Source organism: Periophthalmus magnuspinnatus, chromosome 12 (genome assembly GCF_009829125.3).
Source record: "Periophthalmus magnuspinnatus isolate fPerMag1 chromosome 12, fPerMag1.2.pri, whole genome shotgun sequence".
Classification (NCBI taxonomy): Eukaryota; Metazoa; Chordata; class Actinopteri; order Gobiiformes; family Gobiidae; genus Periophthalmus; species Periophthalmus magnuspinnatus.
This window is the reverse complement of record NC_047137.1, coordinates 18368701-18384528: the sequence shown is the minus strand read 5'-3', so window position 1 is coordinate 18384528 and position 15828 is coordinate 18368701. Positions and strand designations below refer to the sequence as shown.

The 15828-nt window shown below is 48.1% G+C and overlaps 1 protein-coding gene across 2 annotated transcripts; it reads right to left on the bottom strand.

Annotated features, from left to right (window-relative positions):
• Nucleotides 1–1880: 1880 nt before the first annotated feature.
• On the bottom strand, nucleotides 1881–15616 carry tmtc1 (transmembrane O-mannosyltransferase targeting cadherins 1). 2 transcript variants are annotated; one of them, XM_033976358.2, is made up of 20 exons: nucleotides 15253–15616; nucleotides 13822–13999; nucleotides 12298–12371; nucleotides 11587–11769; nucleotides 10156–10237; nucleotides 9830–9933; nucleotides 8750–8828; nucleotides 7527–7637; nucleotides 7120–7241; nucleotides 6159–6317; nucleotides 5750–5863; nucleotides 5448–5591; nucleotides 5019–5127; nucleotides 4825–4927; nucleotides 4447–4582; nucleotides 4156–4300; nucleotides 3936–4073; nucleotides 3589–3708; nucleotides 3358–3435; nucleotides 1881–3158 (listed from the first exon to the last, which is right to left on the bottom strand). In XM_033976358.2, exons 1-20 carry the CDS (start codon nucleotides 15552–15554, stop codon nucleotides 3039–3041), a joined length of 2601 nt encoding a protein of 866 aa, XP_033832249.1. In that variant the 5' UTR covers nucleotides 15555–15616; the 3' UTR covers nucleotides 1881–3038. The 2 variants fall into 2 exon arrangements, with proteins under 2 accessions (XP_033832249.1, XP_055081629.1); XM_055225654.1 differs by having other exon boundaries at nucleotides 1920–3158; nucleotides 7120–7238.
• Between the last annotated feature and the right edge of the window lie 212 nt (nucleotides 15617–15828).

Here is a 15828-nt window from a genome sequence, read left to right as displayed (position 1 = left end):
CTTGTACAGGAGGTTTTGTAAATAGAAATGTGCTTGTTTTGGTCTTTTGTAAATGCCTTGGAGCTGGAGATATATTGTGCATAAATGAACAGTAAAACTTTGTGTTTGGGATCGCGTCGCTCATTTCCACTAAAACACACTTAAGATCGTTATATTTAAGATTTTGATAAAACATTTTTGTTTTAGTTTTATTTGTCAAATCATAATTTTAGATTTTTTTCACACTTTGGACATTTTTTTTAGATTTCAAATTGTACTTCCTGGTTGTAAATCGTGACATCACACTGAGAAAACTCTGTCCAGTTTATTTTGTAAACATGATTTCCACAAAATAAAGTTGTTTTCTTATATTTTTATTTGTCAGATCATAATTTCTGTAAGAGGAGAGACGTTTGGTTGCCAGGTAACAGTTATGGATGTCATGTGATGTCGTGTGATGTCATGTGATGTCATGATTTACAACCAGGAAGTAAAATTTGAAACCTAAAAAAAATGGCCAAAGTGTGAAAAAAATCTAAAATTATGATTTGATAAATAAAACTATGAACATTATTTAAACTAAATAAAGGCGTTTTCCTTTTTAAGTATCAGAAAAATGTGTTTCTTGTGTAAATTGTTTCGAACTTTTAGACAGAATTCAGTGTGACGTCATCGATGTTTAAACACCACTTCTTACATGTTATTTTTGTGTCATTTTTAGGTCATTTTTGCGTCATTTTTCTTTATTTTTGAATCATTTTTGCATCATTTTTCATTATTTTTGAATCATTTTTCTTTATTTTTGTCATTTTTGCGTAATTTTTGTGTAATTTTTGCATCATTTTTGTGTCATTTTTCTTTATTTTTGCATCATTTTTGCATCATTTTCCCCAGTGCACTTTTGCCTCTGTCAGATAATCCATCTTCGCTCAGACCTTAACCATATTAACTGTACCTAAACTTACTGTGAAAAAATTAACATTTGCCAATGTAATTTTCAACAGATTTTTCAACTTTTTTTTTCACAAATTGCTTCTTGATTTGTGTAAAACTATAATTTATATTTACAACAGTTTTTATCCACCAGATTAAGTTGAATTTTAATAATCCTGCGCAGATTAACACGATGAGATTTATGTTTATAATTTTACTTCCTGGTTGGACGCAGCACATGTGACACACAGAACTGTTACCTGGCAACCGTAACGTAAACAAGGACTGTGTGTCAGATGCCCTCCCTGTGTGTGTCAGATGCCCTCCCCGTGTGTCAGATCTGGTCATGGTTAATTTTGTTTTTCAATCATTTATTTTAATAGATTCTTTTGTTAATCTGTAAAATACAATTTATTTGAAAAGTTAAAGTTTGAATAAAATAAAACACAAAATAGATCAACATCAGCCCAAAGACACAACCAGGAACAAGTGGACTAAACCGGGACTAAATCAGGTCAAAACCAGGACTAAACCAGGACTAAACCAGGACTAAACCGGGACTAAACCGGGTCAAAACCAGGACTAAACCAGGACTGAACCAGGACTAAACCAGGACTAAACCAGGTCTAAACCAGGACTGAACCAGGACTAAACCAGAACTAAATCAGGTCAAAACCAGGACTAAACCAGGACTAAACCAGGACTGAACCAGGACTAAACCAGGACTAAACCAGGACTAAGCCAGGACTAAATCAGGTCAAAACCAGGACTAAACCAGGACTGAACCAGGACTGAACCAGGACTAAAGCAGGACTAAACCAGGACTAAACCAGGACTAAACCAGGATTAAATCAGGTCTGAACCAGGACTAAACCAGGACTAAACCAGGTCTAAACCAGGTCTAAACCGGGTCTAAACCAGGACTAAACCGGGACTAAATCAGGTGTGAACAGACAGGACAGAAATAAATGTTTAAATAAATGATTTATTTCACTCACACATTTTTCTGCTGCGTCGATCGTCAGGTTTGGAATAAAAACTTTATTTACACTGTACAATTTAAATCTTTGTAATAAATATCTTGAAATATATAAAATAATAAGTTTATGACAAATGAAAACATGTCTGATTTAAAACACTTAAAGAGGGAGTATTTACTTCTGTGGGGCTTTAATGTTCTGAAAATGTGAAATTGACCAAAAACGACGTAGTAACATGTTTTATCAGTTTCACTTTCATTTTTGGAAGCTGGAGGAAGTGTCTGTGGAGAGGGAAGTCTGGGCCTCTGCTCACACTGCGACTCGGCCCCGGACAAAGCAGAAGAAACGGGACGGATGGACTCTGCTGACGCTCTGAAGGGGGAGCGACTTGTACAGAGAGTAACACAATCAGCCTCATCCCACTGATAAAACTACTGCACATCACACCAGGTTTGTCACGTCATAGTGCACAGTTTGTATCATGTTTTTGTGTATTTATGGAGGATTGTCATGTGCATGGGTGATGTAGGCCTGTGGGCGGAGCCTCGTACTGCAGACTGTAAAGAGGGTTTGAATAGAGCCCTGGAGAGATCACTAGATTGCTCAAACATGCAGGGATCTACAGTGTTAGAACATGGGAGGACAAAAAAAAAGATTTTGCATCATACTCCCTCTTTAATTAAAAATATTTGTATCAGTAGGAGTTAAATATGACTAGTTGGATTTTTATAGAGTTATACATTTCGCCTTCCACCTTATGACATCATCAGGTGATGGAAGTGGTCCCAGAGTCTGAGGGGAAACCCTTGCGCCCCCTGGTGTCAACATCAGGACTTTTCATAGTTTTCACTGGTTTAAAAAGTCCAATATCACAAAAAACTGAGCGTAGAGCATGTTCTAAGAATTAAATCTGCAGGTTTGTGTTAAACATGTGAGAATGAAACAAAACACAACTCCAGGTCTGTGTGACGAGGAAACGACAGAACACGACTTAGAGCTACAAGAGTCAGTTTTGTGTGATACAGGACGTTTAAATTACTTCATCTAAATGAGACCTGAGCCTCCTCTTTTCACCTCCTTTCACCTCCTTTCACCTCCTTTCACATCATGTTGAACTCTGTGGAACAAACGCGGCGTTCTGGAGGTTCAGCCTTTCGATCTTCGCTCCAAACGATCCAACTTCTGCAGGTTTTCCTTCAACAGTTTAGAGCCGGGACTCAAACTCAGCGCCTTCTCGTAGTATGTCCGTGCAGCAGCGTAGTCTCCCTGAAAAGACAGAGTCAGAGGAGCAGAAGGGGAGGTCAGAGGGTCGGAGGAGCAGAAGGGGAGGTCAGAGGGTCGGAGGAGCAGAAGGGGAGGTCAGAGGGTCGGAGGAGCAGAGGAGGAGGTCAGAGGGTCATAGGAGCAGAGGAGGAGGTCAGAGGAGCAGAGGAGGAGGTCAGAGGAGCAGAGGAGGAGATCAGACCTTTATATGTTTGATTCCTCCCATGTTCATCCAGGCCTGGGACTGGTCTGGATTGATCTGGACGGCCTGTTGATAACTCTGAAAAAAAAAAACAACTTTCACACCAGGACTAGACCAGGACTAGACCAGGACTAGACCAGGTCTAGACCAGGTCTAGACCAGGACTAGACCAGGACTAGACCAGGACTAGACCAGGACTAGACCAGGACTAGACCAGGACTAGACCAGGACCTGGAAGGCCTGTTGGAGCAGGTCCATCTCTCTGAGCTGGTTTCCTCTGGAGAACAGAAGCTCCGCCCTCACAGATGCGTCGCAGTCGTGCTGCAGCGCCACCTCCAGGAACTCCAGAGCCTGTGACGCAGAGGAGGACGCTTTAGTCTGTGACGCAGAGGAGGACGCTTTAGTCTGTGACGCAGAGGAGGACGCTTTAGTCTGTGACGTATATGCAAATCCTCCTCTCACGCTCTCCTCCTCATCTCTCCTGCCTCTCATCTGTCGCGCCTGTCTCTTAGTTGTCTCTCCTTTTGCACCTGTCTCTCTGTCGCACCTGTCTCTCACCCGTCGCCCCTGCCTCTCACCTGTCTGTGGTCCCCTGTCTTGCTGCTCAGGGCGGACAGCAGACGGTAACACTCGATACATCCTGGTTCTCGGAGCAGAATGTCCCGAGTGGTTTGCTCCGCCTCCGACGGCCGTCCAGAGATCGCCAGGACCTGAGCCTGAAACAGACGGACGGAGTATTTACCCGAGACACACGGGGAGGGCATCTGACACACGGGGGAGGGCATCTGACACACTGACCAGGGCGAGGCCGAGGTCAGAGTTGGACGCCTGGAGGAGCTGGGCCTCTCTGTAAACCTGAAGGGCCTCCTCAAAACGCCCCGTGTTGTAGAACAGCGCCCCCAGTGGAGAGAGCACGTCCACACTGCGAGACACCGACAGAGCCCTGAGAGAGAAAGACCGGTTTAAGACCAGGACTAGACCAGGACTAGACCAGCACTAAACCAGGACTAAACCAGGACTAAACCAGCACTAAACCAGGTCTAAACCAGGTCTAAACCAGGTCTAAACCCGGTCTGGAGCAGGACTGACCTCTTGTACCAGACCTCGGCCTGCTCGTTGTCGTTCGTGGAGCGGAGGAGGCGGCCTAAATTCACCATGGCGACGTAATGTTCCGGTCTGAGCTTTACGGCCTTCTGGTAATGCGCCGCAGCCAGAGCGCCCTCTCCTGGACACAGCAGGGACCACAGTTAGCTCAACAGTGCTAATGCTAAAGGCTAATGCACTCTATGGGACATTCAGAGTTTTTAAAGAGGAGCTTTTCTGCATAATTCTGTTTCTCTCCGGGGCCTTATTCAAACCCTAGTAGAAAGTACAGATACCTCACATGTGTACTTGTACTTTTACTACTTTTACTTCGTTACGTTCCACCACTGGTTGAATTTAAACCTGATGTTTTCAAACTCAGACCTGTGTCGACGAGGAAAACGCCGTAGTTGTTGTGAAGATCAGAGCTTTCAGGACAAAGCTCCAGGCCGTTCAGATAAACGTCCTTGGCCTCGGAAAAACGCTTCTGCGAAAAAAACACAAGGAAAATCAGACAGAGGGAGGGCATCTGAGGCACAGGGAGGGCATCTGAGGCACAGGGAGGGCATCTGGCTTACCTGCTCGGCGTACAGAGAGGCCAGGCTGGAGTAGGCGTCAGAGAAATGTGGACCGAAGCGAATGGAGTTTTTCAACAGCTCCTCAGCCTCAGCGTCCTGCCCCCGAGTCCTGCACGAGATTAGACCGAGTTTAGACCGAGTTTAGACCGAGTTTAGACCGAGTTTAGACCCAGTCCAGTCCCGGTCCAGTCCTGCTGTAGTCCCGGTCCAATCCCTGTCCAGTCCCGGTCCAGTCCCGGTTTAATCCCAGTTTAGTCCCAGTCCAATTCTGGTTTAATCCCAGTTTAGTCCCAGTTTAGTCCTGCTGTAGTCCCTGTCCAGTCCCGGTCCAGTCCCGGTCCAGTCCCGCTGTAGTCCCGGTCCAGTCCCGGTCCAGTCCCGGTCCAGTCCCGGTCCAGTCCCAGTCCCGCTGTAGTCCCGGTCCAGTACTTGAGCAGGTTCCCCAGGTTGAACAGCGCTCTGTTGTGCTGGGGGCTGATGTCCAGTGCTTTCCTGTAGAATCGCTCGGCCTCGTGGGTGTCAGAGGTCAGCGTGCCCAGGTTATTCAGGGCGCTGGCGTGACGCGGGTACAGCCTGCGACCACCAGGGGGCGCAAAGACAGAAGGAACAGTACATCATTATCACTGGTGCAGAGAAGCCCAATGTTCACTCTTTAAAGGGGGACTATGGAACTTTTCTAATAGGGGTGTGGCCTAAATGGGAGTGACAGATGCTGTACCACAAACACACACCTGAGGGCGATGTTGTAGTGGCGGATGGCCTCCGGGTGGCGCCCTGTGTCCTTCAGGAAGTTGGCGTAGTTGTAGTGGACTTTGGCATTCTGAGGAAGAGTCTGGATGCCCGACCTGAGACCACGCCCACAGGAAGGTACATTAACCACGCCCACAGGAAGTGCATTAACCACACCCACAGGAAGTACATTAACCACGCCCACAGGAAGTACATTCAAATCTAATGATCTTAAATCCTCTGTTCTCCAAACTGTTCAGATGTTTCTCCGTGTTTTGTGGTTTTAGATGAATATTGTGATTTAAAATGTGTGAATTATAACAGAATGATCCACAGAGATGAGAACCATAGAGACACAAGCACAACAGGGCTGATTTAAATAAATAAAATGAACACTCAAACGTGTCTGACCTGAAGAGGGCCTCGCGCGACAGCCACACCTGGTTCTGAGCCACCGTTTTCCAGGAGAAGAGAAGAAGCAGAGCCACACTGAGCGCCGCACTGCCCCATCGGCCCAGCAGGGGGCACAGGCGAGTCAGGCCGTGGGACACCAGGATGCAGTACCCCATACTGCACACAGGGGGCAGCACACAGGGGGCAGCACACAGTCAACACACAGGCCCAGTACTCACGTTAGGTAAGGTTACTTCAAAACAACAGCACTCAAACTGGATTTGGATACTACAGTGCAAATAAAAACACTTTAGGCAACAGAAGGTCCTGGTTTGGTCCTGGTTTGGTCCCGGTTTGGTCCTGGTTTAGTCCTGATTTGGTCCTGGTTTGGTCCTGGTTTGGTCCTGGTTTAATCCTGGTTTAGACCTCGTTTGGTCGTCGTTTAGTCCTCATTTAGTCCCGATTTCGTCCTTGGTTAGTCCTGGTTCAGTCCTGGTTTAGTCCTCGTTTGGTCCTCGTTCAGTCCTTGTTTAGTCTCGATTTGGTCCTTATTTAGTCCTCGTTTGGTCCTTGTTTAGTCCTTGTTTAGTCCTCGTTTAGTCCCGATTTGGTCCTCGTTTAGTCCTAGTTTGGTCCTCGTTTAGTCCCGAATTGGTGCTCGTTTCGTCTTGATTTAATCCTTGTTTAGATCTCGTTTAATCCTCATTTAGTCCTCGTTTACTCTTGATTTAATCCTCGTTTAGTCCTCATTTAGTCTTGATTTAATCCTCATTTGGTCCTCATTTAGTCCTGGTTTGGTCCTCATTTAGTCCTGGTTTGGTCCTGGTTTAGTCCTCATTTAATCCTCGTTTAGTCCTGGTTTGGTCCTGGTTTAGTCCTCATTTAATCCTCGTTTAGTCCTGGTTTGGTCCTCATTTGGTCCTCGTTTGGTCCTCGTTTATATTCAGTAAAGCTTCTGTGGCAGAGTGGTTAGCCTCACCTGGGCATGTAGAGGACTCTCTCTGCGACGACGAAGCCGACTCTGAAGAAGAGGTTGGACGCTGGGATGAAGGGGAAGATGAGGAAGAGGAGTCCCACTAACACCTCCCGGCTCTGCTGCTTCTGACGGCGAAACAAACACACAGTCCAGAGTCACACACTTCACCCAGATGTAACGTCTGAATCAGCTCTGTGGAAATATGAGCATTTGATTTACCAGTTCACTAAAACCCTCCAGCGTTAGCAACAGGTTTGATTGACAGCGTTGCTAAGCGCCCGCTCCCTGCTAAACCAGCGATGTGGGCGGGGGCGTTACCTTCAACAGCCTCGCTCCTGATTGGCTCTTTTGTTGCTATGATACTCGTGGCCATAGTAGTAGTAGTTGTAGTAGTACTGCAGTATTCTCACCCGTATGGAGCTGGCACAGGTCGCACACAGCAGACACAGTAGTAGTAGTAGTATCACCGTGGCGCCGTTCCTCGGGTCCGAGAGAGACTCCACCAGAGGAATACTGCCCACCTGAGGCCACAGAGGGGATTACACGTCCATGTTTAGATCAGACATTTTCAGGGACGTTCTCATCGTCTCCGCTGAAATCACTGTGTTAGACTAAAGACGTGTGCTGCCCATCGATTGGACGACTGAAAAGGGGGCGGGGCAAAAGCTCAACATTGTTCTGTATGTGTGACCTGCACTGACACGACCACACCAGCAGGGGGAGCGCACACAACTACTGCTTATACAGAAGATGGACTACTATGGATTTAAGTAGTAGTAGTAGTAGTAGGTAGTAGTAAGTAGTAGTAGCAGTAAGTAGTAGTAGTAAGTAGTAGGTAGTAGTAAGTGGTAGTCTTAAGTAGTAGTAGTAAGTAGTAGTAGTAGGTAGTAGTAAGTAGTAGTAAGCAGTGGTAGCATTAAGTAGTAGTAGTAGTAGTAGTAGTAGTAGTAAGTTGTAGTAGTAGGTAGTAGTAAGTAGTAGTAGTAAATAGTAGCAAGTAGTAGTAGTAGTAGTAGTAGGTAGTAGTAATTGTAGTAGCAGTAAGTAGTAGTAGTAAGTAGTAGTAGTAGGTAGTAGTAGTAGGTAGTAGTAAGTAGTAAGTAGTGGTAGTAAGTAGTGGTAGTAGTAGTAGTAGTAGTAGTACTAGTAGTAGTAGTAGTACTAGTAGTAGTAGTAGTACTGCAGTGTTCTCACCTCAGTCCTTATCATGTACATAAATCATTACTTGACTCAAAAGGGTTGGGCCTGGTTCGTTTTTGGATCGGAGGATGGGAATTCCAGTTGTCGTCGTGTCCTTAGGCAAGACACTTCACCCACATTTCCTCGTGTGAATGTGACGAGAGCGAGAAGGAAATCAGACGCCAATCAGACGCCAATCAGACGCCAATCAGACGCCAATCAGACGCCAATCAGACGCCAATCAGACGCCAATCAGACGCCAATCCACTAAAACTACTATCGAAACTAGAGACTCATTGTTCACAGGTATCGATACTAAAAAAAGTCCCATTAGTGAGTACACATCCTTAAGGTGTGAAAGTGCCCGAGTACACAGACATTCAGGAGTATCTGAGTACACATACTTGTAGTACATGTACGTTATGTAGTAGTAGTAGTAGTGAGAGTATCAGACCTGCCAGTCGTAGCAGAGCGTGACCGGAGCCAACAGCAGCCAGGCGTTAAACGAGAGCAGGAAACTGTACGTCAGGAACCTGAAAGTACACAACACAAATACTCACATACTACAAAGGACACAACACAAATACTCACATACTACAAAGGACACAACACAAATACTCACATACTACAAAGGACACAACACAAATACTCACATACTACAAAGGACACAACACGAATACTCACATACTACAAAGGACACAACACAAATACTCACATACTACAAAGGACACAACACGAATACTCACATACCGCAAAGGACACAACACGAATACTCACATACCGCAAAGGACACAACACAAATACTCACATACCGCAAAGGACACAACACAAATACTCACATACCACAAAGGACACAACACAAATACTCACATACTACAAAGGACACAACACAAATACTCACATACTACAAAGGACACAACACAAATACTCACATACTACAAAGGACACAACACAAATACTCACATACTACAAAGGACACAACACAAATACTCACATACTACAAAGGACACAACACAAATACTCACATACTACAAAGGACACAACACGAATACTCACATACTACAAAGGACACAACACGAATACTCACATACTACAAAGGACACAACACAAATACTCACATACTACAAAGGACACAACACGAATACTCACATACTACAAAGGACACAACACAAATACTCACATACTACAAAGGACACAACACAAATACTCACATACTACAAAGGACACAACACGAATACTCACATACTACAAAGGACACAACACAAATACTCACATACTACAAAGGACACAACACGAATACTCACATACTACAAAGGACACAACACAAATACTCACATACTACAAAGGACACAACACGAATACTCACATACCGCAAAGGACACAACACAAATACTCACATACTGCAAAGGACACAACACGAATACACACATACTGCAAAGGACACAACACAAATACTCACATACTACAAAGTACACAACACAAATACACACATACTGCAAAGTATCAATACTGCGACCACATTTGAGTACTGCACCTGGTGAGGAGGTGGGGCGAGAAGGAGGCGGGGTTATCCTGCTCAGAAAACAGAGGCATGGACCCGCCCATCAACCACAGACGAATGGAGAGAATCACAGCCACCTGGAAGAGAGAAAGAGAGAGATGAGAGAAAGAGAGGAGGGAGAGAGAGAGAGAGGAGGGAGAGAGAGAGGAGGGAGGGAGAGAGAGAGAGAGGAGGGAGAGAGAGAGGAGGGACAGAGAGAGAGGAGGGACAGAGAGAGAGGAGGGAGAGAGAGAGAGACATGAGAGAGTAGTATTTGCAGTAACAGTATTCAAAGTACTCGTAGTATTAAATGTACTGACGTGAGCCGTGACGACTGTGGCTCGTTTGAGCAGAGGACTGGACTCACGGAGGAAGAGTCTGACCCCAGAGCCACTCAACAGTCTGCAACAAGAACACAACGAGTCAGATGCCCTCCCGTCCCTCTGCAGTGTTACACTGAGAAGGGCAAAGGTCAAATGTCTGTAGTTGATCTGCACATGTGGTGTGTCAGATGCCCTCCCAGACGTGGACGTTGGACAAACAGAACGGATCATGTCACCGATGAAAATGTGTTTTTTTTGTGAGACTGAGGAGCAGAGACACAAACAGAATCTGCAGCTGTTCAGACGAATGTGAGAGAAGGAAGAAAACAAGAAGGAATGACAAGAATCTGAGAGAGAGGGAGGGAGAGGAGAGAGGGAGAGGTGGGGTTGAGAAAGAGAGGTCAAGAGAGAGAGCGACCGAGAGGGAGAAGGAAAGAGAGGGAGAGAAACAGAGAACGGAAGAGCGGGAGAGGAGAAGTGACAGAAGAGAGAGGGGCGGGGAGAGAAAGAGAGGGAGAGGAGCAGGGAGGGAGAGAGAGAGGGAGAGGCGGGGTTGAGAAAGAGAGGTAGAGAAGAGAAGACCTAGAGGGAGAGGAAAAGACAGAAGGGAGGAGCAGGGAGAGGGAAAGTGAGGGAGAGAGAGAGGGAGAGGCGGGGTTGAGAAAGAGAGGCCAAGAGAGAAAGCGACTGAGAGGGAGAAGGAAAGTGAGGGAGAGAAATAGAGAGAACGGAAGAGCGGGAGAGGAGAAGTGACAGAGAAGAGAGAGGGGCGGGGAGAGAAAGAGAGGTAGAGGAGAGAAGACCTAGAGGGAGAGGAAGAGAGAGAAGGGAAGAGAGGGAAGAGCAGGGAGAGGGAAAGTGAGGGAGAGAGAGGGAGAGGCGGGGATGAGAAAGAGAGGGAAAGTAGTAAGAGAAAGAGAAGAGAGGGAGAGGCGAAGTGAGGGAGAGGGAAAGAGGGTCAGGTGAGAAAGAGAGGGAGAGAAAGAGAGGGAGGTGGTTCTGTCTGTAGTTGATGTTTTCGTTCAGATAAATCACTTTAAATCTGAGCAGCTCCAGACCTGAGGCACAACTGGAGAAAGTCCTGATTAAAAACACTTCTCCTCCTGAAAAACAGACCTGGAGTTGTGTTTTGTTTCATTCACATGTTTGAGTCACTTTATTATCAGTCTGTAACATCTACAAACATCAAAATGTGACGTTCCACCTTGTGATGTCATCAGGTGGTAGTTTTCACATTAACTCCTCCTTTTACCTTTAGTTCAGTCGAGATAAGAGACAACTCCAGGACTGAAATGAAACAAATGATTCTATAAATGAAGGTGTGTGGAGTTTAAAAACATAGTGGAGCACTTCCTGTATCACCACATGATGACATCACAAGGTGGAACAGAGAGTTTACGTGACTTTAAAGTCTTTGGAGTTACTCACGAGAGCAGAGGCTTTCGACAGAGGATCAGAGCGTCGTAAACGAGACACACGCCAAACACCGTCACCCCCGTCTCCTTCACCAACATCGCACACGTCCCCAAGAGGAGAGAGAGAACGAGGGAGAGGGGGGAGGAGAGGCAGAGAGAGGGAGGGGACGAGAGGGAGAGAGAGGGGTCCACGCTCCTGCAACAGAGAGAGAGAGAGAGGTGAGAGAGGAGGGAGAGAGAGAGGTGAGAAAGAGAGAGAGGAGGAGAGAGAGAGGAGAGGACAGAGAGAGAGGAGGAGAGGGAGAGGACAGAGAGAGAGGAGGAGAGGGAGAGGACAGAGAGAGGAGGAGAAGAGGATAGAGAGAGAGAGGAGGAGAGGGAGGAAGAGAGAGAGAGGAGGAGAGAGGAGAGGACAGAGAGAGAGAGGAGGAGAGAGGAGAGGACAGAGAGAGAGGAGGACAGAGAGAGAGGAGGACAGAGAGAGAGGAGGAGAGGGAGAGAGGAGGACAGAGAGAGAGGTGAGAGAGGAGGAGAGGGAGAGAGAGGGGAGTAGAGGAGAGGAGATGGAGAGAATGAGGGAGAGATCAATACACGCTCCTACAAAAGGAGGCACAGATGCTCTCAGCTGCTCCTCTCCACGTGGAGGAGCAGTGACTCTACTCTGAGCTCCTGTGGTCTGGGACTGATGCCTTGAAGAGGAGGAGGAGGAGGAGGAGGTGCTCACCTGACGTAGCAGAGGAAGGAGAGGAGGAAGAGCAGAGCGGCCAAGACGTCAGCGCGACCCACGATCCCAGAAACCTGAAACAACAAACAAAAAACTGAGACAAAAAACTGAGACGAGAACAAACCTGAAAACTGTTCATCCTGAAGTTTAGACCAGGACAAACCACAGACTTTATATGAACAGACAAAGATAAACCTGTTAGCCGCCGCCGCGCTACAAACAGGAAGTGATCATGAACCATATATGTGTATAAACAGCGCCCCCTCTGTCCTCTCTCTGTCCTCTCTCTGTCCTCTCTCTGTCCTCTCTCTGTCCTCTCTCTGTCTCTGTCTCTTCAGACTCATTCTGGTCTTAAATGTTCGTATTAACCCTCTACATGATCCTGGGGTTTTTATTTCACTATTGTGTCTGTAAATCAAGATCTGAACATTAATAACAGACAAATCAGGTCCTTCTGTCCCCGAGGTCGCTCCTGTTAGCGTTAGCATTAGCATTAGCATTAGCGACAGGTTTGACTGACAGATGGAGCCTGTGGTGAGTGTGGACCTGGAGATGTGACCAGAGTGAGACAGAAAGACAGAATGATAGAAAGATAGAACGACAACTGAGCCAAGAGAGTGAGAGAGGGAGAAGAGAGGAGAGAAGAACTGGAGCCGAGAGAAGGAGAGAGGGAGAAGAGAAGAACTGGAGCTAAGTGGAGAGACGGAGAAAGAGAGAGAGGAGGGAGGGAGGAAGGAGGGAGGAGGGAAGAAGAACTGGAGCCGAGAGAGAGAGAGAAGGAGAGAGGGAGAAGAGAAGAACTGGAGCTAAGTGGAGAGATGGAGAAAGAGAGAGAGGAGGGAGGGAGGGAGGAGGGAAGAAGAACTGGAGCCGAGAGAGAGAGAGAAGGAGAGAGGGAGAAGAGAAGAACTGGAACTAAGAGGAGAGTCGGAGAGAGGGAGGGAGGAGAGATGGAGAGAGAGAGAGGTAGCGGGGTGGGAGGACAGAGGGAGGGAGGGAATGAGGAGAGAAGAACAACTGGAGTCAAGAAACACTGGAGAAAGAGAGAAGGAGGGAGGGAGAGGGATAAAGAGAGAGGACAGACAGAAAAAGACAGAGAGAGAAGGAGGGAAAGAAGGAAGAGAGGAAGGGGAGAGGGAGGGACAGAGGAAGAGAAAGAGATAAGAAAGGGAGGGAGAGAGAAAGAGGGAAAGAAGGGAGGGAGAAGAAATGGGGAGAGAGAGAAGGAGGGAAAGAAGGAAGAGTGTGAGAGGGGGATAAGGAGGTAATTCAGGAGTTCTTTCACAAAGAGAGAAGTTTGAGAAGGAAAAAAGAGAACAAGAGCGAGGGAGAAAGAGAAAGGAGGAATAAGAGCGGGAGGAGGAGGGAGCAGAGGGAGAAAGAGAGGGAGGAGAAGGGAGAGAGGAAACACAGCTGCTACGCCCAGGCATCACATGTCACGAGTCTCAAATAACCACTGCCACAAAAGGAAACACTCAGGACTCAAACCCACAACCTCCTGGTGAGAGGGAGGACAGGACTCACCGCCTCAGTGTGGACGGGGTGAACGGCGAAGAGCAGAGCGGCGAGGAACGACGAGCGCGAGTCGGAAAACACGCAACGGCGGCAAGTGACCAGCAGGAGGCAAGAGACCAGGATGTGAAGAGCCACGTTCACCAGATGGAAGTAAAGAGGAGCCATCCCAGAGAGCCAGATGTTCAACCTGCAACAGAGAGGAGCGTGAGGAGCCAGAGGAGCCACAGAGCCAGAGGAGAGACAGAGGAGAGACGGAGGAGCCGGAGGAGCCAGAGGAGAGCCAGAGGAGAGCCAGAGAGCCAGAGGAGAGCCAGAGAGCCAGATGTTCAACCTGCAACAGAGAGGAGCGTGAGGAGCCAGAGGAGCAGAGTCAGAGGAGCAGAGTCAGAGGAGCAGAGAGTCAGAGGAGCAGAGTCAGAGGAGCAGTGTCAGAGGAGCAGAGTCAGAGGAGCAGAGTCAGAGGAGCAGAGTCAGAGGAGTTGTGCTTCGTTTCATTCACATGTTTTTTCCAACATTTTAAACAGGATTTGACTTTTCTTAGATTTTCATTTATCTTTAAAGTGTTCTCTGTTCGCGTGGAGCCGGCTCGGTGCAGAGGGCGGTTGCCGTGGTAACAGGTGGATTTCCCTGGTGTGATGTCATCTCTCCAACCAGGAAGTAAAATGTGAAACTTAAACAGCCAAATCGGGACAGAAATGTGTTAGACGTGTCAAATGTTAAATATGATCTGAAGTGTGTGATAAAAGTCGTTGTTGACGTCCTGATCACAGCAGGTCAAAGGTCACGTGATGTTTACTCTCCACAGTTGAAGAATAGTTTGGCTCAGGCTCCTTCCTCTCCTAAAAGATCTGGCACATCCAACGAGAGCCGCCACACCTCCTTCCCTCCCTCCTCCCTCCCTCCCTCTCTCCTCCTTCCCTTCCAGAGAGCCACAGAGAGCCACAGAGACAGAGAGTCACAGAGAGCCAGAGAGCCACAGAGCCATGGAGACAGAGAGCCAGGGAGCCAGAGGCACAGAGAGCCACAAAGAGCCACAGAACCAGAGAGCCACAGAGCCAGGGAGTCACAGAGAGACAGAGACAGAGGGACACAGAGCCAGGGAGCCAGAGAGCCACAGAGCCACAGTGCTACTGCTGCACACTGAGGATCACACACATGTATCATCTCTGTGGTATCAGGATCAGTATCGAGTCTATTCCTTAGAATCTTGATCCAAAAATGTATTTTATATATTTATATTTTGTCTGCTCCCACAGACAGAGTTTAGACCCAGTCCAGTCCCTGGTCCTGTCCTGGTTTAGTCCTGGTCCAGTCCTGTCCCAGTCAGTCCTGGTCTAGTCCCGCTTTAGTCCCAGTCCTGTCCCAGTCCTGTCCCAGTCCTGTCCCAGTCCTGTCCCAGTCCCGCGTTAGTCCCGGTCCCGGTCCCGTCCCGGGTCTTACTTGAAGGACAGGATGCACAGGGGGCGGTAGGACTTGTGGCTGGTGTTGTCCGACATCCGTTTGCCCCAGAAGTCGTTCCTGAACGCGGCTCCGAGTCCGGCCCCGGGGCGCACGTCCGGGTTGTTGACGATGGCCCAGACGTCGTCGTGCACGAGCTCCCCGCGCAGAGAGTTCCCGTAGCAGAGGACGCACAGCACCGCCACCGCCGCGCACCGGGCCGCCGAGCACAAAGCCTCCTCCCCGGGCAGGAGGCGCAGCCCGAGCCGCGGGAGGAGCCGTCTGTCCCGGGCCGGAGCCGTCATGTCATCCCCGGAGAGGAACGAGCCGGAGCAGCGGAGACAGAGCCGTCCATCCCGCTCCAGGTGAACCGAGGTCTGGGGACAGAGCAGGAGGAGGAGGGAGGAGCAGAGGGAGGAGCAGAGGGAGGAGCAGAGGGAGGAGCCGGGGCTGCGTCACGGAGCCGCGCGCACCTCCCTCTGGAGCTATTTTTGGGTCACAGCTGGAGCTCCTCACCGCGCGTGACAAGTGCCATCCTCTCGCGAGATTTGCTCAACAACAACATCTGTGGATTTAAGA

Coding starts and splice junctions, on each gene's coding strand:
- tmtc1 (XM_033976358.2), bottom strand. CDS start 15,554: ATGACGGCTCCGGCCCGGGACAGACGGCTCCTCCCGCGGCTCGGGCTG. Junction 12,372..13,821: donor ACCCCGTCCACACTGAGGCG/GTGAGTCCTGTC, acceptor TTGTTGTTTCAG/GTTTCTGGGATCGTGGGTCG. Junction 5,592..5,749: donor CACTACAACATCGCCCTCAG/GTGTGTGTTTGT, acceptor TGGTGGTCGCAG/GCTGTACCCGCGTCACGCCA.